Source organism: Anabrus simplex, chromosome X (genome assembly GCF_040414725.1).
Source record: "Anabrus simplex isolate iqAnaSimp1 chromosome X, ASM4041472v1, whole genome shotgun sequence".
Classification (NCBI taxonomy): Eukaryota; Metazoa; Arthropoda; class Insecta; order Orthoptera; family Tettigoniidae; genus Anabrus; species Anabrus simplex.
The window spans coordinates 157,369,534-157,397,387 of NC_090279.1; the positions used below are offsets into that span (position 1 = coordinate 157,369,534).

Consider the following 27,854-nt stretch of genomic DNA (forward strand, 5'->3'; position numbering starts at 1 on the left):
TGGGTTCCGTGGTTCAAATCCCGGTCACACCATGTGAAGTTTGTGCTGGACAAAGTGGAGGTGGGACGGGTTTCTCTCCGGGTACTCTGGTTTTTCCTGTCATATTTCTTTCCAGCAACACTCTCCAATATCATTTAATTTCATCTATCATTCATTAATCATTGCCCCAGAGGAGTGCGACAGGCTTCGGCAACCGACACAATTCCTATCCTTGTCGCTAGATGGGGGACTTCATGCATTCCATTCCTGACCTAGTCGAATGACTGGAAACAGGCTGTGGATTTTTTTTCTTTTTCTTTTCGTGTTCCTGGAGATGTTCAGCCTTCATGATATATAGTGGTCTTGGGAACCTGTGGCAACAAGTTAGTCATCACATATTCAAGGCAATTACTTCCAAAGTAAGGGTTTGGGTGACCTTCGTGCTCATTACCTTGCTGCCTACTTGCTGTTTACTGGCAATGTGTTAGTGCTTTTACATGTAGCTTCAGAACATTCTTGTACTGTATTTCATGATGTCAGAGAAACTGTACACTGCTGGAGAAGCTCCTACCCTCATACTGGAGAGGGACTTTGAAGGAGACTGAAAATGGAAGGATTTAACTAATCAGTGCCATGTCCAAAGGCATGGATCTAACAGGAGGATGGAAAACTTCGTATGAATGAAAATAACTAAAATATATCCAGTAATGTGTAACTGAAATATATATATATATTTTAAACTTAGTCATGCTGTTGTGTCTTATCAGTGTGAATGAATGCGAGCAAGGGGAGACCAGGAAGTATCCCATAGAGTGGGAGGGACAGCCAACCCTGGATGGAGTCAAGAGTTTCACAGACATAATTTAAATATCAGCACGTCTAAGACTGTGGTGATGAAGATACATGTGAGATTTGTGCTGGACAAAGTGGAGGCGGGACAGGTCTTTTTCCATGTACTCCAGTTTTCCCTGTCATCTTTCTTTCCAGCGACACACTCCAATTTTATTTCATTTCATCTGTCAGTCGTTAATCATTGCCTCAGAGAGGTGCGACAGGCTTCAGCAATTGGCACAATTCCTATCCTCACTGCTAGATGGGAACTTCATTCATTCATTCATTCATTCATTCATTCATTCATTCATTCATTCATTCATTCATTCATTCATTCATTCATTTCTGATCTGTTCGAATGACTGGAAACAGACTGAGGATTTTCATTTTGTGTTATATATGGTACCGCCAACCCTGCAGTGTAGGGGTAGCCTGTCTACCTCTTACTCGAAGGGCCCAGGTTCAATTCCCGGCCAGGTCAGGGATTTTTACCTGGATCTGAGGGCTGGTTTGAGGTCTACTCAGCCTATGTGATTACAGCTGAGGAGCTCTCTGACGCCCCAGTCTAGAGAGCCAAGAATAACCGCCATGAGGATTTGTCTTTCTGACCACATGACACCTCGTAATCTGCAGGCCTTCAGGCTGAGCAGCGGTCGCTTGGTAGTCCAAGGCTCTTCGGGGCTGTTGCGCCATGCGGTTTGGTTTTATATGGTACTAGTATCTCAGTATATTATGTGTTTTGTTATTTACCATGCAAAATGCATTGTTTATGTCCTATTCTGCTATAGTGACCTCATTTCGCGGCATCAGTAAACTCTAAAATCACGTATCGTATATGAAGAACTGAAGGCCAAACAAGTACCATGCACAGTTTAAAACACAAACAAATCATGTATATCATTAATGCCATCTAGTGACGATGTCTGCAGCCCGAGAGTTTTAAGACTTAATCACTGGTTTACTGGGCAACCTTGAATAAGGGTATTATTGCTGCATGTACATCTGTTCAGCCATATAATTTCATCTCACCACATCCCCGACCCTGTATTAGAAAATGGGATTAAGGGATAGATTTATATCCGAAGATGACAAATATCACTAGCCTGCAATGATTTCCCAGTTTTGGTGAAAACAGTTCAAATGGAAAACCATGTACTGATTTTGAAAATACGACTGTTTTACCATAACACATACAGATTTTATGTAATTAGCTATTTTATATATATCTTTGTTCAAGATTTAATGTAAATGTAAGGAAATTTGAATTCATTTCATCATGTTTTGATTTTACCAGGCATCAAAATACATGGACATCGCTAACATTAGTGTGCAGAATTCAGTGAAAAAATGGAAATGCTTTATCATGCACTGTTTATAAGATATCAATATAAAAAGATTTACTAAAATTCTTATACAGCATTAGGCATACAACCTGTGACAATAAAGTTTGGTGAATAGTCCTGTACTATCAACATAGATGAACAATGCACGACAGTGACATTACTGTCCTTCGAAATAGTCCCCTCCCATAACTATGCTCTGCTGAGATCGGCGATGCATGTCCTAGAAACCTTGCAAGAAGGCTTCCTTTGGGATGGTGTTCAAAAGCCTCGTCACGCTTCGTTGGATGTCAGGAATATGGTCAAATCTCTTTCCTATTCTTTCAAAGCGAGTTTGATGTGTGACCTTTCGGCTCTGACCTTTTTCCGACGAGGGGATTCTGGAGAACACCATTCCGTGCTTTGCCGTTTCGTTTCAGGGTCGTACCTGAGACACCAGGTTTCATTCTCGGTGACGATACAGTTCAAGAAATTTGGTGTCGCATCCGCCGTTTCGACAAAATCCTGTGAAGCCTCTAAACGTGCCTGCTTCTGATCATCATTCAAGTGATGTGGCACAAGACAAGAACATGTTCTTTATCTAACTTCTGGGTAACGATTTGTCGCACGGATTCCGAGTTAATCTGCAGTTCATCCACTATCATGTGCACACTTAATTGCTGATCATTCGTGATTAATGTCGTCACCTTCTCAATGCTTTTGTCACTGACAGCGGTCGCCGGTCTTCCACTGTGGGGGTTGTCAGAAACACTTTCCCGGCCTCCTTGAAAACGGGCGAACCACTCGTATACACACTTCAAGGACAGTGCTTGATCTTCATAAACACGTACCAGCATCGCATGCGTTTCTTTCGGTGTCTTGCCAAGCTTAAAACAAAACTGTACATTGATCTTTTGGTCGTTCATGTTCCTGTTTGCAGTTCAGAACCAATGCACTAAACACACACTGTGTCAAACAGGTCTTACACGGCACACACACAATGCTCAATTGAACAACGTTGGAAGCAGGTGGTCAAAACCTGCTGCTATGCAGGTGCAGCATTGCATGTCACCAGTGTTGCCGGATCGACCGTTCTGACTTCATTCACCGAACTTTATTGTCACAGGTTGTATTTACGGAAATGTGAAACTAATTTCATCACATACAAAAAAAAAATGCCACTCATAACAATTGGTCGAATGCATAATATTATGGCTTTCTATATGGAAAAAAAATACTACCAGTGGGGAAATGGGTGGGAGGAGAGGGAAGTAAGACACCCCTAGCATCCCTAGGTGAAAATAAAATACAACCTCAATGTTATGTTGTATTGGATGGTTTTTTTTTTATAGTTGCTTTACATCGCGCCGCACAGGTAGGTCTTATGGCGACGATGGGACAGGAAAGGGCTAGGAGTGGGAAGGAAGTGGCCGTAGCCTTAAGGTACAGCCCCAGGATTTGCCTGGTGTGAAAATGGGAAACCATGGAAAACCATTTTCAGGGCTGCCGACAGTGGGGTTCGAACCTACTATCTCCCGAATACTGGATACTGGCCGCACTTAAGCAACTGCAGCTATCGAGCTCGGTGGATGCTTTTGCATACTGTAGGAAAAACACAGACTCTGGCACTGAATTCACTGTGTTAAAATTATTTACAGTCACGTATTAGATCATTTTCTTGCAATCTTTAAGGGGGTATCAAATTTGGTGCAATGTGATCAGAATTGTGATATTAAAGGAAATGATGAGAATACTGTGACAAATCCTTACACGATACAGGAAAATAGAAAGCAAATTCGAACTCAGAGCACCAAAGTTAGGAAAGATCACCTATTAAATATTTTACTGGAGGAAAAAAATATTATTATTTTTCAGGCTAGTTAGTGTATTTTGTCTTCTTCTTCTCCTTTTCAATTGTCATATCTGGTTGCCGCATACGTTGGTTGTCACCCTGGAGAAAGTACCCCTTTCTTCAGGGTCGGGGCTGAAGTGGGATGAAATTATATGCCATGTTTTATGGTCGGATGCCCCTTCCTGACGCCAACGTCATTTGAGGAGCTAATGAAGATGAAATGAACGATGGTGAATGAAACTGGGTAAGGAGGTGGAAGGAATCGTCTGTGGCTTGTGGACAGGAATTGTCCTGGTATTTACTTGGAAGTGAAAATGTTGAAACCTGCGAAATCTACAGGACAGCTGATGGTGGGGTTCGAACACTTGGGTTCCAAATCCAAAGCTTGGCTCCATAGCCGTTGTGCGTTAACACATGTGATTACTGCTGCAGTGCATATCCTTAATGGATTATGTAATACCGCATCAGTGGAAATGAGCAGACTAGTTGCTCATTAACATGCATTTATGGAATGGAGAAGGTGCATGGTTGATTACTCGCATACTCAGCACAAACAAACTCCGGCTCCATGTAGATCTAGGCCTACTACGTGCTACTCTCCGCACGATGCGGGGACAAAGCTTTAGAGTTATCTTGGCATCTCTACCGAGTGGTAAGTCCTTGCTCTAGTCTCGAGAAATCTTGAGAACCCGTCTGAGACTGCGCATTACTGCTGATTATTAATGGAGTGAAATGATAATGAATCTCACTGGGGGGGGGAACTTCTGATTTCAAGGACATTTTCATCTGTCTTCTATTTGGAGATAGTCAGCATTATCTGATCAAATGTCAAATCACTTTTTCTTTCTTGGTAGTCACCTCCTTAAGTGTTGATGCGCTTTGTGCCTGGCTATTCTCAACTCGTGCATGTTCTACCTATCCTACTGCAATGCTGTTTCTGTTGTGTTTAGTTTAGTTTAGCAGTCCGCCCGCTAATGAGATAACGCTCCCTCATTTCCCCAACCTGTCCATGTAGGCAGCCTACATCATCACGCCCCTACACCGACACTACCCTCCCACACTTCACCTCTGTTGGGTCTCACGTCCCACCACCCGGCATCGCGCAACCCGGTAGGCTTTGTAGATGGCGTCAGCAGTACCAGCAGCGCTGCGAGTCACTTCCACTTACCGCTGTGGAGGAGCGGAGACTTGTCTAGTTGTGGTGTGCCCGCCACTAATGTTCGTTCGGCCTGCACCCCTTCGTCTCTTCCGCTGATATCAGGACACCATCACCACCAGACTACTCCCGCAGCCACCGGGACTGTTGGCACAACCGTCCGCAGTGGATCGCCTGTGCCTACCTCCACCGTGGTTCAACCTGGTTCTGCAGAGATCGACCGTATCATGGCGAAGATCGAACAAGATAACCGCATTCTAGCAGAGTTGGACAAGACAAGGTCAACCATTGGTGAGTCTCTGAGTACATTCTTGCCATCTCATGATTCTCCATTCTCCTTACATTCAATTTATTTTGGGGTTAAATATTTTCCATAAATTGACATCAAGATGAAAAGAGTGTATAAAATGTAACCCAGTAAGACAGCAACCTGCAATGTTAAGAGAGATTCCACTATTTAATCCTCATCATTCGTAACCATGATTATTATCATTCAACCCACTAAGGTACTGTATCTTCTTTCAAGTATAAGTGTGAAGTCACTGTAGTATTAGTAAAGGTGTGTGCAGTGCGAATGCCACTGCAACAAAACTAATGGCAAGAGAAACTTAACAAACTTTACTGACCTGTATTTTTAAACATTTAATAGAAAAGGTACAAATCTGGATGGCATTTATGATGAGTTTTAAAAAATTATACCATTCATCTCAAAAATGGTGTATTCAAAAAAGAAAATGAGACATTGGTTTTTATTTATTTATTTATTTATTTATTTATTTATTTATTTATTTATTTATTTATTTATTTATTTATTTGACAATATGAAGTTACACAGGCCTAAGCCCAGTTATGTTCCTTCTTAACATATCAGATTCAAACTATAAATAAATAAATAAATAAATAAATAAATAAATAAATAAATAAATAAATAAATAAATAAATAAATATAAATAAATAAATAAATAATAATGATGATGATGATGTTCGCCTCAGTGGTGTAGTGGTTAGTGTGATTAGCTGCCACCCCCAGAGGCCCGGCTTCGATTCCCGCCTCTGCCACGAAATTTGAAAAGTGGTAAGAATACTGGAATGGGGTCCACTCAGCCTCGGGAGGTCAACTGAGTAGAGGGGAGTTTGATTCCCTCCACAGCCATCCTAGAAGTGGTTTTCTGTGGTTTCCCACTTTTCTTTCAGGCAATGGTACATAACTTCAGGCCACGGCCGCTTCCTTCCCTCTTCCTTGTCTATCTCTTCCAATTTTCCCATCCCCACACAAGACCCCTGTTGAGCATAGCAGGTGAGGCCACCTGGGCGAGGTACCGGTCCTTCACAGTTTTATCCCCCTACCCAAAGGCTCACGCTCCAGAACACTGCCCTTGAGTCAGTAGAGATGGGATCCCTCGCTGAGTCCGAGGAAAAAAACCAACCCTGGAGGGTAAACAGATTAAGAAAGAAATAGAAAAAGAGAATGATCACGATGATGATGATAATAATAATAATAATAATAATAATAATAATATGTAATACATATATATCAATACAAGGGCAAGTCAATACATATCTGCAAATTAGTTCCAGTTGTCTTTAGGTTGGCTCTATGGTGTTGTGTGGGCACCAGTAGGTTGGCTCTATGGTGTTGTGTGGGCACCAGTAGGTTGGCTCTATGGTGTTGTGTGGGCACCAGTAGGTTGGCTCTATGGTGTTGTGTGCGCACCAGTAGGTTGGCTCTATGGTGTTGTGTGGGCACCAGTAGGTTGGCTCTATGGTGTTGTGTGGGCACCAGTAGATTGGCTCTATGGTGTTGTGTGCGCACCAGTAGGTTGGCTCTATGGTGTTGTGTGCGCACCAGTAGGTTGGCTCTATGGTGTTGTGTGCGCACCAGTAGGTTGGCTCTATGGTGTTGTGTGCGCACCAGTAGGTTGGCTCTATGGTGTTGTGTGCGCACCAGTAGGTTGGCTCTATGGTGTTGTGTGCGCACCAGTAGGTTGGCTCTATGGTGTTGTGTGCGCACCAGTAGGTTGGCTCTATGGTGTTGTGTGGGCACCAGTAGGTTGGCTCTATGGTGTTGTGTGGGCACCAGTAGGTTGGCTCTATGGTGTTGTGTGGGCACCAGTAGGTTGGCTCTATGGTGTTGTGTGGGCACCAGTAGGTTGGCTTTATGGTGTTGTGTGCGCACCAGTAGGTTGGCTCTATGGTGTTGTGTGCGCACCGGTAGGTTGGCTCTATGGTGTTGTGTGCGCACCAGTAGGTTGGCTCTATGGTGTTGTGTGCGCACCAGTAGGTTGGCTTTATGGTGTTGTGTGCGCACCAGCCGCTAGATGGCACCATTGTCTACATCTGTGGTAGGTTTCAGCATTATCAGATCAATACAGCTTGCGCTGTTGCGACCTAAAGATGGCCGTACCACTCTCTGTTTGCACCATGGAAGGACAGCATTCCACAATCTGTTTTTTGTGGTCTGAGGGTATACCAGGAGCAGAAATTCATAGAACAGTCACTCGTCTGTTATTCAGGATCATATCACCTACTTGTTCAATATTGGCATCAGCTGCGGCTGCAGATGGATGCCCGGATCTTTCCTCATCATTCACACTCGTGCAACCACTTTTGAATTATTCAATCCACTGGTAAACACTTTGCTTTGATAAAACGTTGACCCCGTATTGTGCCGAAAGTCTTCTATGAATTTCTGCCCCTGGTACACCCTCAGACCACAAAAAATGGATTACAGAACGCTGTTCTTCCTTGGTGCAAACAGAGAGCGGTGCGGCCATTTTTACGTTAAACAGCGCAAGCTGTACTGATCTGATAGCGCTGAAACCTACCACAGATGTAAGCAATGGTGCCATCTAGCAGCTGGTGAGCACACAATGCCACAAAACCAACCTAAAGTTAATTAGAGTAAAATTGCAGATACCTATTGACTTGCGTACATAAAAATATTATTATTGTTGTTGTTGTTGTTGTTGTTGTTGTTATAATAAGATGTGAGTTTTGACGTTCCATTTGACTCTACCTGATGACATAGTAAACCAGATATCTCTTGGGTGAGCTGTGGTTGAGTTTGAATTAGTTTTTTCGGGTAAGCACCAGATGTTTTGCCAGAGACATTTTACATGATGACATCATCGGACATGGAGCTTCAAATGGACGTTATTTTAACCTTCAAAAATTTGGCTACATGTACCGGATTTGAACCCACGATTGTGGGATCCAGAGGCTGATATCAACCTATGGTTCCTACATTTGAATTGGATTGGTCCCCTCTTTCATTATTCAAGTTTGCAGCAATAAAATTTATTTTTGTCATCATATTTCACTTAAACTTTGAAATCACTTTAAATAATTTAAATATTATATGACTCTGTAGACAGAACTACCATCATAAGAATTCTGCAAGAAATGAGCCTGGATCAGAAGACCCACAGCCTTATCCAAAGGACCCTCAGAAAATGCGATAATGAGAGAAGTTCAGAGGAACTCTTTCAGAAAGTTTTGAAAGAAAGATAGGAGTTAGACAAGGGGACGGACTCCCTTCTGCCCTTCTCTTCAACTGTGCATTGGACAAGGTCAACAGAGAGTGGTGGAAAGAAGTGGAAGAACAAAAGGTACCAAGCGATATTTAGCTGGGGCACAAATGGAAGGGACTACTACTGGACTGTTTGGCATTTGCAGATGACCTGGCACTCCTGACGAACTCCATAGAAGCAGCAGTGAAACAGCTCAATTACAGGTGTCTCTAGAAATACGAAATACATCAGTGATAGTCCCAGTGAATTACAGTTGGAACAGGGCCAGATTGAGAAAGTCAACAGATTTAAGTACCTGGGAGAATGGCTGGAACCCAATATGTCAAAAACGGTAGCACTATAAAGTTTGAGACCGGGTGAGACTCATTGGAGCACCAGCTATCCTGAGGGAAACTTCGGAGGGAACCAGCTACTAGATGGATCGATTAGTCTTTCGCCCCTATACCCAGCTCCGGCGATCGATTTGCACGTCAGAATCGCTATGGACCTCCATCAGGGTTTCCCCTGACTTCGTCCTGGCCAGGCATATTTCACCATCTTTTGGGTCACAAACTAGTTAGCATATCGACTGACCAAGAATATTTATAACAAGAAACGCCTCTCTCGTAACACCAAATTGAGGCAGAAACCCTATACACCACAGAATGCTTGATACTGAACAGGAGAAGATTGCTGGACAAACTGGAGGTCCAGGAGAGGAAGATCAAAGGAGATGGTAAGTACAGAAGGCAACCAAACCATGAGCTATACAATTATACTGAAAAAATCACAGACGTAGCCAGGAAGAGGCACCTGACTTTCTATGTACATGTCACGAGGATGAACCAAACTAGGATGACCTACCGGCTTCTCAACTACTGGAAGAACAGGAAGGTGTAGGGACACCATGGCTAACAGAAGTGAAGAAAGACATACAGAAACTGGTAGTAACTGAAAATGACATCAGAAACAGGGCACCTCTCAGAAGAATAATCAAACAAAAGAGGTTTCAGACAGACCACCCTCTGGACAAAGGAAAGAAGCCAGGCAATGAGCAATTGTTGGGCAAACTTCAAGTCCTTCTCTAAGTGGAGAAGTTGAACATTGTGGTCCTCAGGTGGCCCATTTGGAAGAAGAAGAAGAAGAAGAAGAAGAAGAAGAAGAAGAAGAAGAAGAATTACTTAAGCTTCTGATATGGATATCTTTGAAAAACAATAAATTCAGGCATTCTGTTACGGTTCATCTGGTACAAACTTGAAAAGGCTGCCATAAAAAAAAACTAACAACTGATATCTTTCTTTTGACATCCTACTTTTGTGACTGATAAATGTTAAATTCATTCTTAGCAAGTGAGGTTATACTTGAATCTGTCACATTGATCTACCATATGTTACCTCCCATCAGCTAGACACTGTATGATCCAATAAGAATTGTTTGTTTTTGGAATCTAATTCTTGCACTTTTTTTTTTTTTTTTTTTTTTTTAATGGTGCAAACATCCTAACAGATTTTAATGAGATTCAAACTTTATTATAACATCATGTGTTTTCAATTACTGGGATGCTGGTATTTGAATGTATTTCTATCAAACATATTTATGTATTTATTTTATAAAAATGACTTCAGATTCGCATGAGAATGTTGGAAGTTTTGGCAGAGAATTTGTTTAGGAAATATTCCAATAGGAATAATACTGCAAGAGATGCCATCAGGATTTGAACTATAATCTTGTTATAGCAGGCACTGTGTAAGGCAGAGCAGAGGTTCCGTGCAGTGGCGTTATCTCTGTTTCTGAATGAGCACACACCGTTGGACATGATTTGAACTGTGATTTTATTATTGCCTAAGAATATTTATGTTTTACATGTGCAAACAGAATAAGACATTCAGTAGCAGCAGAACAACCATTACATATTACTAACACAGTTTCAATAAAATACCGTACTTAATGGGAACCTTGCTGTATTTGTAAATTAACAATGAATGCCACTACATACATAAATGTGCATAAACTAAGTGGTGAGCATAATGAGTGGCTTTAAAGGCCACAGTACTGATAGGTCATTCAAAGGGTCTCTGTATTCAATTACCTAATACACCAGTATTCCAGTTTGTTAATAACTATCATAAATAATCAATTTGAGAAAGTGCTGTCTGTGAAAACCACATTGCAAAAGAGTGAATAATTTAATTCAAACCAGCATCATACAGGGGTGTATAGGGACTGCCTTCTTGCCTAGTATGTATACTCGTATATTGTGGATTATACAGGAGCTAGAATAGCAAGAAACATGAATGATGAGCTTTGCAATATCTGTAGGAGGATGGTGAGAACCGAAGACCATGCCATCAAATGCAAGATAATTAAGAGGAAGAACTGCAAGCTAACCTGGCTATGTAGTGAGTGTTAACTCAGCCTAGTGAAAATTAATTGCAAGAGAGATAGGAACATCAAAGAGATAGAAGTTATTTAACAGAGATCATGGCACAGAACATGCCAAAAATGATTAGAGAAATGATGGAGGAAATAGTCAGAAACCTGACCTCAAATGGACAGGAGGATATAAACCAAAGATGAGGAGGTGTAAAAAAGATACCCCCCTCGTATATCATGAAAAAAAAAAAAACCGCCAGAGAAGTTGACACAACATCAAATGTACCTGAAATATTGGAAAGAGACATGGTGGTGAAAACAAGAAAAGGATGATGAGAGCGTGGTTGCTAATGAGCAGGAACTGAGAATGAAACCTGAGACAAGGAAACAAACAACTGATAGCTTGCAACATACAGAAAAGATGACAGAGGGGAGAGAAGGAACTGGGAAATGGCAGCCTGTAGTAAATAACTTGGAATTAGGGCTGTAATTGACACAGGATTTGCTAGAAGAGAGAGGAGAGAAGAAATGAGGAGATAAGTTAGAGGGAATAAGAGTAAATTTCAAGCAGCAAAGAGAAATTCCTGGATATAAGTGCAAGCTTAATCCTGAAACATCAGCTGAGGAGACATGAAAGGATATCTGAAGGAAGATGGAATTAGGATGAAATAAGTGTTCAGGAGTTCACGACATGGAAATGAGCAGAACCTTCAAAACAGGGCTACCATTAAAAGAGGTAGGCAAATCCTTTGGGCCCACTGATATACTATTCCAGCCCTTTTAAGCCCTGCTGAGATACAGGGGTCCTAGGCTGTAAAATGATATTTAGCTGAACATGGAAAGTCTGAGAGCACTTTGACACTTCATGTGAGGGTCATACTGGTATCACCAACTTTCATCCCCAGCAATAATCTTTGTTGGAAATGTGGGATCCGCAGAAATTCTTTGTCTTTCCTCTTTCTGGTCATCTGTTAGGGTGTGCGGGACGAGTTTTGCATTCGGTTTCCGCTTCCCTAAATCATCGCATAAAATCTTATGACACACGTCATGATTCAAATTATTGCACGCACAGTTACACGACGATCTTCTTGCAATAACTGATTTACACACTCTACATTTGCATCGGAATGTGCTGACTGGCAGCCAGTTCTGGGATCGTCTTACACTGAATCTCTGCCTTCCCAGAACCTTTTGTGCCACTTGAACACATGACTTCTTGTGTAATCATAGTCCACGTTTCACTAGGGGTTTTCCTGAGCTTAATGCAAAACTTAATGTTCACTCTTTTTTCACAATCAGCGTCCATTGTGTCACCATCACTAAACCAAACAGAGTGTTGCTAAGCACAGCCCTGCCACATAGTACATGTGTGTGTGTGGAAACATGGCCAAGGTCATTTCAGAACGTACACATACCAGGTAACATAAAACCAACATTTGTTCCTTTGTTCACCTTACAACCTCAGAAATACACCACTTGTCCCGGAATTTTTCTGACAAAGGTTGTAAGTCAGGAAATCAGAGAAGGCAAAATTGATGAAGCTGGGAAACAGAGATGAGCTTGCTGGGGGTCAAAAAGAAATGGATGTAGAACAGCTGGGACTCAGGAGAAGAAATCCAGTGTAAATGAAGATGCCAGTGTATGGAGATTGTCCTTGTCATTTTGAGTACTCATATTTGTCATTATATCCTCTTTTTTTCTTGCTCCCTCTTCCCACACTGACATCATTGTGTATTCCTTTTCAAGTTCCTAATAAGTTTAAGAATTAATGAGTTGTCCACCAGAATGATGGTTTCTTATTATTTAGGATTTAAGACTAGAAAAAAAAATCAGAAGGACTGCTCCTCCCTGTACTGAGAATGATGACTCAACAGCATGTAAAGTAGTAAAACATACTCTTCCTTCTGTATTGCACAGTGTACACTCTTTTCACTGAAAATAATTTAGTGTATTGATTTTGAAGCACTCACAGATTGAATGTATCCCACACCTTTATTAATACCCATCTGGTAATGTGTAACATACTTTCCCATTCTCCTTTTTTCAGTGAAACCTGAGGAATTGATAAATTCTTTGTGTGTTTAGAAAAGAAAGAAAAAACATTTTAGCACCTGTAATATTTATACTTAATTGTTCCCCAACAAAACTACCATTTACACTGTAGAGAAGATCAACAGATCTTTGCAACCAATAACTGTACTCAAAGTTACATCTATGGAGAGGACTAAACGGGTTCAACACTGTTCTCTTTATTTTATTTGTTTTTAAGAAAAAGTTTTAAAAATAATCAGGAAGGGAAGAACAAGTTAAATTTTATAAATTGTGATCTGTTGGGAACTTCAAAATAAAGTCTATTTAATGATAATATTCTACACCAATTTTGACATTTTCCTTTTTCTTCTACAATTGTACCTCTCACTCCTTGGATTTTCTAGATTACAGCTGTACCATTTCTTGACAGAATTATGTTTTGGCTGTAATTATAGTCATTTTCATTATAGTACATTGTGGACAACAATACCAGATGTACGGAAATAATATCTGGACAAGATGGAATCCTACCTGGATAATTGGATAAAGATTCTTGTGGATGGTCTGAGAGATCAAAGAAACTTTGATGACTAAGAAAATGCTGGTGAGAGACCATAACAGCCCCTTGGGATAATATTCATAAGCTCTTTAAAACCAAGACACACTTTGATTAATGAAATGTGTCCAATACACTGTGAAAGATTCTCTAAGTATCTGTAGGAACAACTTATTTAGCTTGAGAATCATAGTCGATAGGCCTAAATCAGATGTAAAGGAATTTATTGACATAATCATCATATAAATGTTTTAAGCTTGTTATTTTTAGTAGAGAATGCTCTGTTATTTTTGGTCTGCTATTGGAAATTATAAATTTTCGAGTTAACTCATTCTTGGTTGCCAGCGTTTCACCCTAGTATGCCAATTTAGGCTCATCAGTTGGTAACTAACACACTTGCCAAGATGCATGGCTAGTGCATATTGTGGAGGCTACTACTACTAAATGACACCCTCTCTGAATCCACCAACCTAGTACCACTGCACAGGCTATATGAAACCACAGGCAGTACCACTGTACTATGAGAAACTTAGTCTCTTTTACAAAAATTGATGCCTGCTAGGCCATCAAATTATATATATTTGAAATATTTGTCCTGAATGAGTAAATTTATAATTCTGATATAATTGATCCGTTATTGTAAATCATACATTTTCCATCAAACTTATTCTTAGTTGCCAGCATTTCGCCCCAGTGTGCCAGTTTGGGCTTATCAGTTTGTAAATAACACGCCTACCAAGACACATGGTAGTGCATATGATCTGATGGCCTAGCAGGTGTCAATTTCTGTAAAAGAGACCATGTCTGTAATAGTACATTGGCTCTGCGTATGGCTCCATGTGCAGTTGTCTCCACTACATATGCATTAGCCATGTGTCTTGGTAGATCTGCTAGTTACCAACTGTTGAGCTCAAATTGGCACACTGGGTGAAATGCTATCAACCAAGAATGAGTTAGCTGGAAAATGTATAATTTCTAATAATGGACCAATTATTTTAGAATTATGAATTTACTAATTCAGGACAAATATTTCAAGTTCTATAGCGGTTATTTATTTATTTATTTATTTATTTATTTATTTATTTATTTATTTATTTATTTATTTATTTATGTATGTATGTATGTATGTATGTATGTATGTATGTATGTATGTATGTATGTATGTATGTATGTATGTATGTATGTATGTATGTATGTATGTATGTATGTATGTATTTATTTATTTATTTATTTATTTATTTATTTATTTATTTATTTATTTATTTATTTATTTATTTATTTATTTATTTATTTATTTATTTATTTATTTATTTATTTATTTATTTATTTATTTATTTATTTATTTATTTATTTATTTATTTATTTATTTATTTATTTATTTATTTATTTATTTATTTATTTATTTATTTATTTATTTATTTATTTATTTATTTATTTATTTATTTATTTATTTATTTATTTATTTATTTATTTATTTATTTATTTATTTATTTATTTATTTATTTATTTATTTATTTATTTATTTATTTATTTATTTATTTATTTATTTATTTATTTATTTATTTATTTATTTATTTATTTATTTATTTATTTATTTATTTATTTATTTATTTATTTATTTATTTATTTATTTATTTATTTATTTATTTATTTATTTATTTATTTATTTATTTATTTATTTATTTATTTATTTATTTATTTATTTATTTATTTATTTATTTATTTATTTATTTATTTATTTATTTATTTATTTATTTATTTATTTATTTATTTATTTATTTATTTATTTATTTATTTATTTATTTATTTATTTATTTATTTATTTATTTATTTATTTATTTATTTATTTATTTATTTATTTATTTATTTATTTATTTATTTATTTATTTATTTATTTATTTATTTATTTATTTATTTATTTATTTATTTATTTATTTATTTATTTATTTATTTATTTATTTATTTATTTATTTATTTATTTATTTATTTATTTATTTATTTATTTATTTATTTATTTATTTATTTATTTATTTATTTATTTATTTATTTATTTATTTATTTATTTATTTATTTATTTATTTATTTATTTATTTATTTATTTATTTATTTATTTATTTATTTATTTATTTATTTATTTATTTATTTATTTATTTATTTATTTATTTATTTATTTATTTATTTATTTATTTATTTATTTATTTATTTATTTATTTATTTATTTATTTATTTATTTATTTATTTATTTATTTATTTATTTATTTATTTATTTATTTATTTATTTATTTATTTATTTTGAACATTTTAATTTTATTTTATTGTAAGTTTTGTTAATGTATGTTACTTCCCATTAAGGGAAAAGCAGAATAGAGTTTATTCAGAATAAGTTGTTGGGATTCTGAGAGTTAGAATTTTGCCAGGTCATCATCCTGTATTTGCCAGTGTTCTTTTCTTGTGCCCAAACAAAAACATATAGAACCATTGAATTTCCGCTCTTCAAAATTCTGCAGACCTTAATCAGAATTGAATCTGCATCTTAGACACAAGAAAGTAGCTCTAAAATCACTTGTCCTCTGCATTGGCTGGGAGACTTGGATGAAATATTCTGCAACACAGTGGTCCTTATTTGGGATATAGAAAATATTACTGCCATTGATTTGAAAGCAACAGGTAGATTTATTATTATGAGTGGTATATACTTATAACATCTGGTTGCAGGTTCTGTTGATCTTGGTTCCCAACATCTCCGGGAAGTACATCTGTACTGCATGCTCTCCTGAGCACACCCTTAACAAAGGGTGTTTTTTTCCAGTGAATGTTTTTGTGTCCCTTTCTGTCTGTCGGCACGCAGGTGAAACAAACCCCACAAACCTCTCAGTGTTACCAACCCCTCGTGGTACCACTGGACGTGCACTTCCCACCTGCAGATCTTCTTCAGCATCAACATCACAACAACAACAACAGTGGGACGTAAAGAAACAGTACCTTAAAGTCCCTCAGATAACGTTCGGTCCAAATCATAGCCTCGAAGACCCGTCTCGTAAGTTGCACTGGACGATGACTGTATTATCATCTTGTAGACAAGTCAGATGATGATGAGTGGCATGGAGCAGTTGCTCTGTACACTGAGGTAGTAACTGGTTTTAATACTTGATTGGTAACATTGCAATATAAAATACAATAAATTTCCAGAAAGTAAGTTCTGATTGTCTGTTAAAATTTTTAAACTCTTGTTTGCTAAATATTTTTGCAAATTTCTTTTTTATGGTTTCAATCATTTTTAGAGTGCTGAATTTTCCTACTTCATAGAATGTGATGATGACCATAGTTAGTATTTCCCTTTTCACTTTACAAGGTAGACACATTCTTTGCAATCAAGCAACAAGTGACACGTTGAATTACGTGGACTGGTGGCACTCACTTGTCGTAACACATTAGGTACCAAACCACTTCGGTTTCCTCTTCCTTAAATGCCAAATTAATTTTAACATGGTATCTTTGTATTCCCTGTTTTGTCCTGCCTGTATATTGCCTATAAAACATAAATTAGGCAAAAATCTAAACAAAGAAGGGGGACGAAAACATACCAATGAGGTCGTCACATTTACATTAGACTCACAATTACAGAGTTTTCTGATGTTTCCACCTAATAACTGCTATATATGTTGTAAAATTTATTCATTTACATCTAAATTGCAATACTAGTTTTGATCCATGGATCATCCTCAGTTGCTTACACTAACAATTAAAATAGTACATTCACAATCATTAAAAATCATTTTCTTTGAGTTTGTCATATATTACTGTCTTAAAATCTAATAACCGTCCATGTTTCATTACACTAGCATATCACTATCTGTTGAATTAAAACACTCTTCTCAAACTTTTATAAATTCATTATCTTAAAATCTAATAAAATGTCTGTTTTATTTCACTGACATCTCTATCTGTTGAATGGGAAACCATAAGTCTGTCAGGATTATGTAATTGTGTTGCCTTAAAACACTCTTCTCGGATTTCTATAAATTCACTAGCTTCACTAAATTCACTCTAATTATTGTGAGTCATAAACCATCAATACGGAAAAATTAAACTAATCACACATAACATTTACATTTGGTCATTATAGGTATATGAAATTGACCTGTTGACCCAATCAGGTTGTGGTCATTTAGAAAGATCATTAGCTACCACAAGTATTAAAAATCAAAGACATTTCATAATTTTCCACTTATAAAATGATGCATACTTCTTCTATTTCAGGCCATAAAAATTAATAAAAGTTAAATTTTGTAGGTTTGAGATAAAATATTATGTATTTTATTCAATTTATCAATGTTATTTTGGGTCATTTTGGGCCAGCAAAAGTATGTCTCGTATAACGTCATTCTGGAAGTGTTGTAAAATCTCTTGCAGTCATAGTTCATGGAACCTCTACTAGACTGCATCAAGTCAATGCAGAAGACACAACTGTAATCACCTACCAATCAGCTTGAATCTACAATTTTGACCATTTTGTTCCACTTGGTCCATATTAACTGTTTCTTTTATTTTATTGGATCTGCTTTGTCAATACATAAATATACAATCACAAATTGTTGTCTACATTAATTCTAAGATCAAATGTTTCAAGAACCTTCAATTCTCTTCATCAACTCACAAATTCTAAAACCTCTTAATATATCTAGACCTTTAAAATTACATAATCATACTTAAATACTATCTAAAAATTATGGCTTTAAGGTTCTTAGGCTTCACAAACACAATTAATCACAAACTTGATGGACAGTGCGTGATAACTTTATGAAAAGTTATTTGTAATGTTCTTCTTCTTTGTCTTTTGGGCCTACTGAGGACCACGGGGCTCATATCTTCTCGACACTTGGGCCTTCTGTTTTCTCCTCTTCCAGTATTCCTTCATTTTCTGGCTGTGAGCCAGCTTTCTTTCCTCTGTCCACATAGGTCTGCTGGTTCCTGTGTTCTTTCTACTTGTAAGTGACGTTGGAAAAGTTCCCCGCCTGATGGCTTGCCAAAACTGTGGATGGTCATTATGGACTCATGTGGGATCCCCAGTTGTTCCAGATCCAACTTGACCAAAGAGATCCATTTGTTCCTGAATGCCTTCCCTCTAACGGCCACAGTGAAGATCCTGTTGGTAAGTCTGTAGGGGGTTCATGCAGGTTAGGTAGCCATAGAAGACCAGGTGCCTTTATCTTATACAAGTAACGATGTCTTTCTGATGTTTGTATAGCTCGTCGTTGTGCCAAATTCTGTAGATGCCTCCCTCTTCTCTTACAGGTCCCAGTATTCTCCTCAGGATCTTCCTTCCCTAGAGTTCTAGTTTCCTGAGAGGGCCTTTCCTGGTCATCACGAGACACTCACAGGTGTAGAGAACAGATCGTTTTACTAATGCATTATAGTGCCTTAGTTTCAGGTTCTTGGAGAGGTACTTTGATGTGTAGATGCTTCTGCAGGAGTGATAGGCCCTCTCAAACGTGACGCACCTGGTGTCTATGACTAGGTTCTCACTCTGGTTTGCAGAGATCTACTCTCCTAGGTACTTGACTGCCGGCACCTTTCTGATGGTGATGTTTTCTAGTGGTATTGTGGAAGGGGCTTCCTTGATATTGATCATAGTTGTAATATTCTGTATTTGATTTTGTCTCAAAATAAAATTAAAAGGAACTCAGGTACGTCTGTTCACAAACATTGAATCTCCAGTTTGATGTACAAATACAACATGACGAACTTCAGGAAGGTTCTATTGGTTATCTGTAATCCATTTGTGTTTGGCTTTACAATTAAAAACCATACAGGTCTATTGATGTAGTCCAAAAATATCCATCCTAACCACATTTAAATCATATAGTGCCTCAAAAGTCCATTATCAGTTATGCAGTATACCGTACTGACTAAATTTCCTAATGACTTTGTACTGGTAGTAAACAAAGCACGTCCAATAATGTTCCAGTTTACTCTTAGTTTTTATGCCTACCAGGATGTATAAAATTCCTGATGCATCAATGCCGTAAAGTCCACCACATGACTCGCAACAGCCACCTCATTCAAATAAATGCTTATGTGTCTTTGGAAACCAAAAACTTCATGCTGTCAAAGTTTTGTGTAGAATAGAAATTGTAAATTAAGATTTTAAACCATTTCTTTGTAAATCCAATATTAAGGGAGGTAGAAACATTTTCATTTCCTTTTTCCATATAATACTGCAATAGTGAATGGTTGCCTAGCTTAGCTGAAATACCATGTGTCATAAAATCATCTTCAGTGGTTTTTATGTGATCAAGAATCCGATATTATAAAATGTTACTACCTCAGTTACCGACATACACCTTTTGCCATCATTATCGTGTTGATGTTTGTGCTAGGTACAGATAGAACAGTCCTGTCCTGGATAGAATGTTAGTGTTGTTATAGGAGAGATGGTACTGGTACGTGCCCCATTCCAGATAGAAGTCTTAGTGTGGTCATAGGATAGATTATAGTACTGTTCTTCCCCAAAATAATAGAGTTTTAGTGTAATCTCCCACCAAAGTTATGCCAGTCACATTTTTATCATTTTTGCAACTTTAAATAAAAGCATGCGGTTCGGAATAATGATGTAGTCATTGAAATCCTTTTGTGCCTCAACCAATTCTTATGAAGGTGACAATAAATTCTACCTCATTGCAATGCTGTTTTATTAGTTGAAAATGAAATATGTATTGATCTCTTAATTTTTGTACTTGAATGATCTCAATTTATGGGTACTATTGCAAATATTCAGTTGTCTGTAGACAAATTAGTAGAAGAGGATCTTTGTTTTTGCTGTGATTTTGTGTCACATTTCATTTTTGTTGAGTAACATTGTTTACCCTATGGGAAGCTTTCATTTTTGGTTAAAGTTTTCTTTGGAGCCTTTGGAATTACTACCAGTGAAATGTAACTTAAAAGCCTTGCAGTCTGCCAAACACGCAAGTTCAGTATAAAATATAACTCTATAACACACCTGTAAAAAATGCACACTTTTAAACAAAGAATACCATGTTTCGTTCTACAAGAACATCCTCAGATTCTATCAGTCACTTAAATCATGCATATAGAGGGTGGTGAGAAACAATGTGAACTGCATAGAATGTTGATCACATTGATCAGTAATTTTGAAAAAAATTTGTTGATGTCCTGCACTGTTAATGTAAAACAAAAGCTAAATGTTTTCACCTTTTGTTGTAACCTTAAAAAAGTTACAAATATTTGTTGAAACTAGTTTCAGTCTTACTAGAGACCATCATCAGTCAAAATCAATAAAAGGCAAGACATGAATTATAGATAAAATTTATGAAACAAGCATGTGTTGCTGAAATACAGTGCAAGACAAGTAAAGATTTGGATGTCAAACACTCATCACAGTCGCACTTCCTGTATGAGCTCTCAGCCTTCCTCCATTCTCTAACGCTCACATACTCGGTTCACATTGTTTTTGACCACTCTGTATATGTACAATATTGTTTACATTGTGTAAACTGGTCAGTGATAGAGAGTTTCGTGATATCATGAAAATATAATTATTGTATTAGTATTCAACCATCACCGTATTAAACTTATTTAAATATTCTGTACTTATCTAAGCTGTCTAAGTGTAGTCCGCTGTCTTCAAACACTGTTTCCAGATTGTCATTTTCAAACTGACAGAATGAGAATTCAAATATTTGGAATTTATGGTGTCACAGAAGTAATATCTGTGTATTATGGAATCTTTGTTGAAAGATAGGAGAAGGTATACAAAAATGAAAGTTCTAAAGGATAAAATCAAATTTCACTTTCTAATGGACAGCTCTTTCCTCATCAATCCCAGCTCTTTCAGGGACAACATTACTTTCAAAGTGTAACTGATATAGATTTTTACACGATTCTACACAGAATTTTAATATAAGCCTAACTGATGAGCAAAAACACCCGTGTCTGAAAATGTTACTTGTCCTCACCCTTTTAGTGAATTTAATCTTTTTCTACTGTTTCCTCCACACACAGTGTCTTCATCTTCACAGATGGTTGTAAGACAGGAGAAAATGTGGGTTTTCTTTCATCACCAATAATGTTGGCATGGAGATCTCCCTTCCTAGTGTCTGTAGTGTATCTACTGTGGAGTTTTTCCCCATCTTAGAAACTCTGTAGTTTGCACTGGGTGATGAAATAAGCCACACTCTTTAAGTTCTCTGCAGTCTCTTGACACCTGACCTTCTAACCAGGTTATGTGATGTTAGCACCAGAATCACTTTCGTGTGGCTTCCAGGCTACATAGAGATTGCGGGAAATAACATTGCAGATGAAGTTGCAAAGAAAGTAGTACTTTTACCTCCTAGACCTGTGAATGTACCTGCTAGGGATATTTGTTCTCAGCTAAATCAAATCATCTTGATGTTCTGGGAAACGGACTGGCTAGCTATTCGTACTCCCAACAAGCTGAGAGCAATTAAGAAGACAACTACCATGTGGTGGTCCTCTTTCTGGCCTGAACGGAGAAAGGCTGTAGTTTTGTGTAGGCTGAGGATAGGTCATGGACTATCTATGAACTCTTATCTCCTAAAAGGGAAGAACCTCCAGTGTGTTCTTGTGGTGCCGACTTCACCGTGGTCCACATTTTCACAGAGTGAGCCAATCTCTCTGGCCTAAAACGAAGCCTCGGCCTGCAGAAGACACTTAAACTCATACTAACCGATGATGTGACTACTGCTGATTTTGTCATTCGCTTCATGTGTAAGGGTGGATTAATCAAGGGCATATAAATTCCAAGTGTTCTATTACTCAGGGAACATATGTTCCTTTTTGATTTGTTTGTGACCTTTTTGCCTTAATACAATAATTTATGTTTTACTAGCAAGATACCCGTGCTTCGCTACGGTATTATACTGAAATTTATAATTGAATGGATATCGATTTATATATAATCCGTCAAAATTCGAGATCTGACTCGTTTTCTGAGAGATTACGGCAAGTTTCCTCCCATTTTTCAATCTCTTTCCAGCAATCGATTTCGTACTTCCCGGGCTAGGACCACGTATTCCACCCGGTCAGTTCGGTCCCTAAATGTTTGCCATCTTTTCCTATAAGCATTTTTAATATGGATCAAATTCTTGAGGAGATTCGGCGTGGTGTCTTCTTGGGTGCCTTGGCAGTACTGAACCCGCGGTCGGACTGCATTTGTAGTCATTACCCGTCCAGACCCATTTCCAGCGCGGTCCGCACATTTGACGACGGTCCAGAATAATCATCTTCATCTTCTTCTTCTTCTTCTTCTCCTTCTTCTTCTTCTTATTCTTATTGATGTTCTGAACCCCACAGCAAGATGCAAGACCGCTAATTGGCGGTAAATTCCATCTGCTGCCATTGTCATTTTTGACATTGTGACCAGCACTATTGTCGTGCGTAGGCAAGTACGCGGAATTTCTGGCGATACGAATGACATACTTCCGTGCATTATTGACCTTATTATAGAGGTGAACAATTGGACAATCAATCTCATTCCTATCGTTTATTTCAAATGTTTTTAATTTTTATTTATATGCCAGGAGAATCTACTGTAATCTAAGAACGTTTTTTCTTTTTTTTTTTGCTAGGGGCTTTACGTCACACCGACACAGATAGGTCTTATGGCGACGATGGGATAGGAAAGTCCTAGGAGTTGGAAGGAAGCGGCCGTGGCCTTAATTAAGGTACAGCCCCAGCATTTGCCTGGTGTGAAAATGGGAAACCACGGAAAACCATTTTCAGGGCTCCCGACAGTGGGGTTCGAACCTACTATCTCCCGAATAGCAAGGAAAAGATGGCTCTGGAAAACGAACCCAGGAAAGATTAAAAATGATCGGTTTATGATCAGAATAAGTACATCGAAAATCCACAGCCTGTTTCCAGTCATTCGACAGGATCAGGAATGGAATGAATAAACAGTAAAATCAATTGGTCTAACCTCCTTTTACACCCCACCGTCGTTAGTTTCATCCCCCCCCCACCGCAAAAAGAAAAGAAGGCATGTTTCTTTATGTTTAAAAGAGATTCCAAACTCCAATGTTCACGTCTATAACCTTCAGTTTTGAGATATAAGTATCCCCATAAAAATAATTCATTTTTTTCACATCTTTCATACTCCCCCCCCCTAAGTGAATTTTCCTGCAACAAACTCGTTTCTTTAATAGTAAAGGATTTTCTAAATACCAATTATCACGACTCTCACCTCTTCAGTTTTTGATTTATGTGTCCTCGTGAAAGGAATTCAACTCCTTTTCACTCCCGCCCCCCCCCCCCCAAGATTATTCCCCCCCAAAACGCGTTTGACTTTGATTTTAAAGGAGATCCAAATACCAATTTTCACGCCTGTAACAAATATAGTTTTTATTAGATGTAAGTATTCTCATACAATTAAGTCAATTAATTTTTCAATATTTTCACACACCCCCCTCATGGGATTTTCCGAGAATACGCGTTTCTTCACTTTTTAAAGCAGATTCCAAATATCAAATTTCACGTCTGTGACATCTTCATTTTTGAGATGTCAGTAGCCTAATTGAAAGAAATCAACACTATCTTCAGTCAATTTTACACCCCCTCCACCCAGTGGTATTTCCGAAAACTAAAAATACACGTTTCTTTATTTTTAATAAGATAAAAAATTCAATTTTTCACTTCTGTAACATGTTAACTTTTATGAGATATACTGTAGAAATTCTCATTTTAAAATTTCACCACTTTTAGTTCCCCTTAAGTGGAGTTTCCAAAAACAAATCACCTATGTTTCTTTACATTTACAGGAGATTCCAAATACACACTTTTTACGTCTGCAACATTTTACGTTTCTCAGATGTTCTGTAGATATAGTCTTTCAAAAAATTCACCCCAATATGTCACTCCTGTTTAACCGCTATTAATTGGAATTTCCAAAAAAATACGTGTTACTTTATTTTCAAAGGAGATCCCATATACAAATTTTCAGTTCTGTAATAGTTTCTGAGATATATGTATCCTCATTAAAGGCATTCAACCAATTATTCACCATTTTAAACCCCTCCTATTGGGATTTACAGAAAACAAAAAATTACGTTTTCCTTCATTTTAAAGGGAGATTCTAAATACGAATTTTTACATCTGTAAACTTTTAAAGTTTTAAGATGTAGACACACTTATTTTAAAAATTCACCCCCCTTTTCACCCCCCCATTATTTGGATTTTCCAAAAACGAAAAAATACCTGCTTCTTTAGTTTTAAAGTAGATCCCAAATACCAATTTTGAGGTCTGTAATATCTCCAGGTTCTGAAATATAAGTAGCCTCATTAAAGGCATTCAACCTTTTTTCACCCTTTTCCACCCTTCTTATTGGGATTTTCCGAGAACAAAAAAATACATGTTTCTTTATTTTTAAAGGAGATTCTAAATACCAATTTTTACATCTATAAACTTTAAAAGTTTTGAGATATAGATACACTCATTTTAAAAATTCGCCCCCTTTTCACCCCCCCCATTAATTGGATTTTCCGAAACCAAAAAATACGTGTTTATTTTTAAAGGAGATCCCAAACACCAGTTTTCAGGTCTGTAATATCTTCAGGTTCTGAAATATAAGTAGGTACATTAGAGGCATTCAACCCGTTTTTCACCCTTTTCCACCCTTCCTATTGGGATTTTCCCAAAAAAAAAAAATATATGTTTCTTTATTTTTAAAGGAGATTCTAAATACCAATTTTTACATCTATAAGCTTTAAATGTTTTGAGATATAGATACACTCATTTTAAAATTTCACTCCCATTTCAGCCCCACCATGAATTGTATTTTCCAAAAACAAAAAATACGTGTTTCTTTATTTTTAAAAGAGATCCCAAACACCAATTTTCAGATCTGTAATATCTTCAGTTCCTGAGTTATAACTTTCTCTTTAAAGGCATTCGACCACTTTTTCACCTCTTTTCACCCCTCCTATTGGCATTTTCCGAAAACAAAGAAATACGTGCTTCTTTATTTTTAATGAAGATTCTAAATACCAATTTTTACATCTGTAAACTTTAAAACTTTTGAGATATAGATGCACTCATTTCAAAAATTCACCCCCCTTTTCACCCTCCCATTAATTGGATTTTCCAAAAACAAAAAAATACGTGCTTCTTTATTTTTAAAAACGAACAAAAGTTCCAATTTTCAGGTCTGTAATGTCTGCGGTTTCTGAGATATAAGTACCAGTATCCTGATTAAAAGGCATTCAACCCCTTTTTCACCCTCTTTCACCCAACCTATTGGGATTTTCTGAAAATAAAAAAATACGGGTTTCCTTATTTTTAAAGAAGATTTTAAATACCAATTTTCACATCTGTAAATTTTTAAAGTTTTGAGATATAGATACACTCATTTTAAAATTTCACACCCCCTTTTCACCCCCTTAGCGACGGAATATCCAAAAATCCTCTCTTAGCGAGCACCTACTTCTTAATATGAATATATCCTCAAAATTTCATTCCTTTATGTCCAGTAGTTTTGGCTCGGCGATGATGAATCAGTCAGTCAGTCAGTCAGTCAGTCAGGACAAGTTACTTTATATATATATATAGATTTTGTAACTCGTTTTGAAATTCCTTTCTCAAATAAATTATTTTGTTTCATTTGAAATTTCTTTTCCACCAAATTTGTTCATAGAGGACGATTACCTAGTTATGCTTCCTCTTAAAACAAAAATCACCACCACACTCTGATGTGTCATGCAGCATATCAAGTAGCAATGGGGAGAGACATGCACAACTAAGGCTACAGTGGCATGAGGAGATAGAGGTGGGTGTCCAAACCTATGAACAGATGCGTCTTCAAGATCCTGTTGCGAAGCGCCATCTCAGAAAGACTAGGCCAAAGTTGCCGTATATCTACTTCTGTAATGACAGTGGACAATATTGTACTGTGCACAGTGTGAATTAATATTCAAGACTAAGATTGGATTAACTGAGTTATGGAAGAGGTTTGCCTTCAAGGAAAGCTACCTAGGCACGATTGCTGAGGTGGCTGTGCGTGTGTCCATGCTTGTTTTAAGGAACCATTTATATTCCAAGACATAAAACTTTTACAATACTGTGTCTTATGGCAAACCCGTTGAGGGTCAGTTTCCTAATTAAAGGATTATTATAATATAATAATGCCAGAATGTCGCCGTCAACGAATACATCGAGGAAGACATCATCCCAACCATTGTTCTCACTCAGCCTCTTGTATTTGCTGTTATATAATACACTTTGTTGTTTCCATTGTATTATACCTTGTAGAGCATTTCTATCACTAAGGCAGTTTCCATTTGTTTAGCTTTTATTTGCTCAGATCCTTGTCTAACATCTCAGTAGATATTTTGATGTTTGCATCACCACAAAAAAAATCATATTCATCCATTTACCACTGATCTACATTTAGGGCTGTCATTCACGTGACAGATTTCCCTATCAGTTGTTTACATAATTAGTTTATCTGTTAGAACCCAGAAAAATTTATCTTGTAACTAATCTCTTCTTGTATTAGAAGTTTGAAATGTGATGATAGAGTTTTTTCTTGAATAAACTTTTAATTTTCAGGTCACTTTTATATTGCTAACACTATACTATAATGAAATATTTGATGTCAGTGGGGAAGTAACTTGTTGCAACTTCAGTGACATGAATACTAGCAACCTGAACAGCATATGATATCCTGTTGTGAACTGACCTACTGTAGTGTATGTTGTATAGTTGAAACAGAGATATGAAACTTATAGAATATCCACTGATTTTGTTGTAAATGAAGTGTAGAAAATTCCTGCATGACAAGAGCTAAGCTGTTTTAACAATTATAGTTAGTTACATTAAGTAGGATAGATATTTAGCAAACCAAATGTGTATTGAATGAATACCTGTACATGGGTGTTATGGGTGTGTTTTAGAATTATGAGGTACTTTCCTGGCATCAAATCTGTTTAATTACTTTTTGTGTTTGATGGTACAGTTTTATTCTTGTATTTGTTGGTGTGTATTTGTTACCTTTCTCTTTTCAGCACTTTACTTCTTGTGGAATAAACCCCCTAAAATCATATTGCTTCTAAGGAGAGATTTGAGACCACTAAAAGTTACACATCATGTTAGAGAATCCTGATAGAGTAATAATATAATTGTGCTTTATTTTGTCAGCTTTCATCTCAGTTTCATAGTATTATGTATTAAAACATGACTTCCAGTGTCAAGCGGCGGTAATTTAATCTCGTAGAT

At 37.0% G+C, this 27,854-nt stretch overlaps 1 protein-coding gene across 1 annotated transcript in view; it reads left to right on the forward strand.

The window, feature by feature from the left end:
* Rbp (RIM-binding protein) overlaps positions 1-27,854 on the forward strand; it is a 388,051-nt gene that overhangs the window by 64,822 nt on the left and 295,375 nt on the right. The window contains exon 6 of the mRNA XM_068230934.1: positions 4,997-5,428. Within this exon, the coding sequence (XP_068087035.1) occupies positions 4,997-5,428 (432 nt within the window). The remainder of the gene's footprint in view (positions 1-4,996; positions 5,429-27,854) is intronic.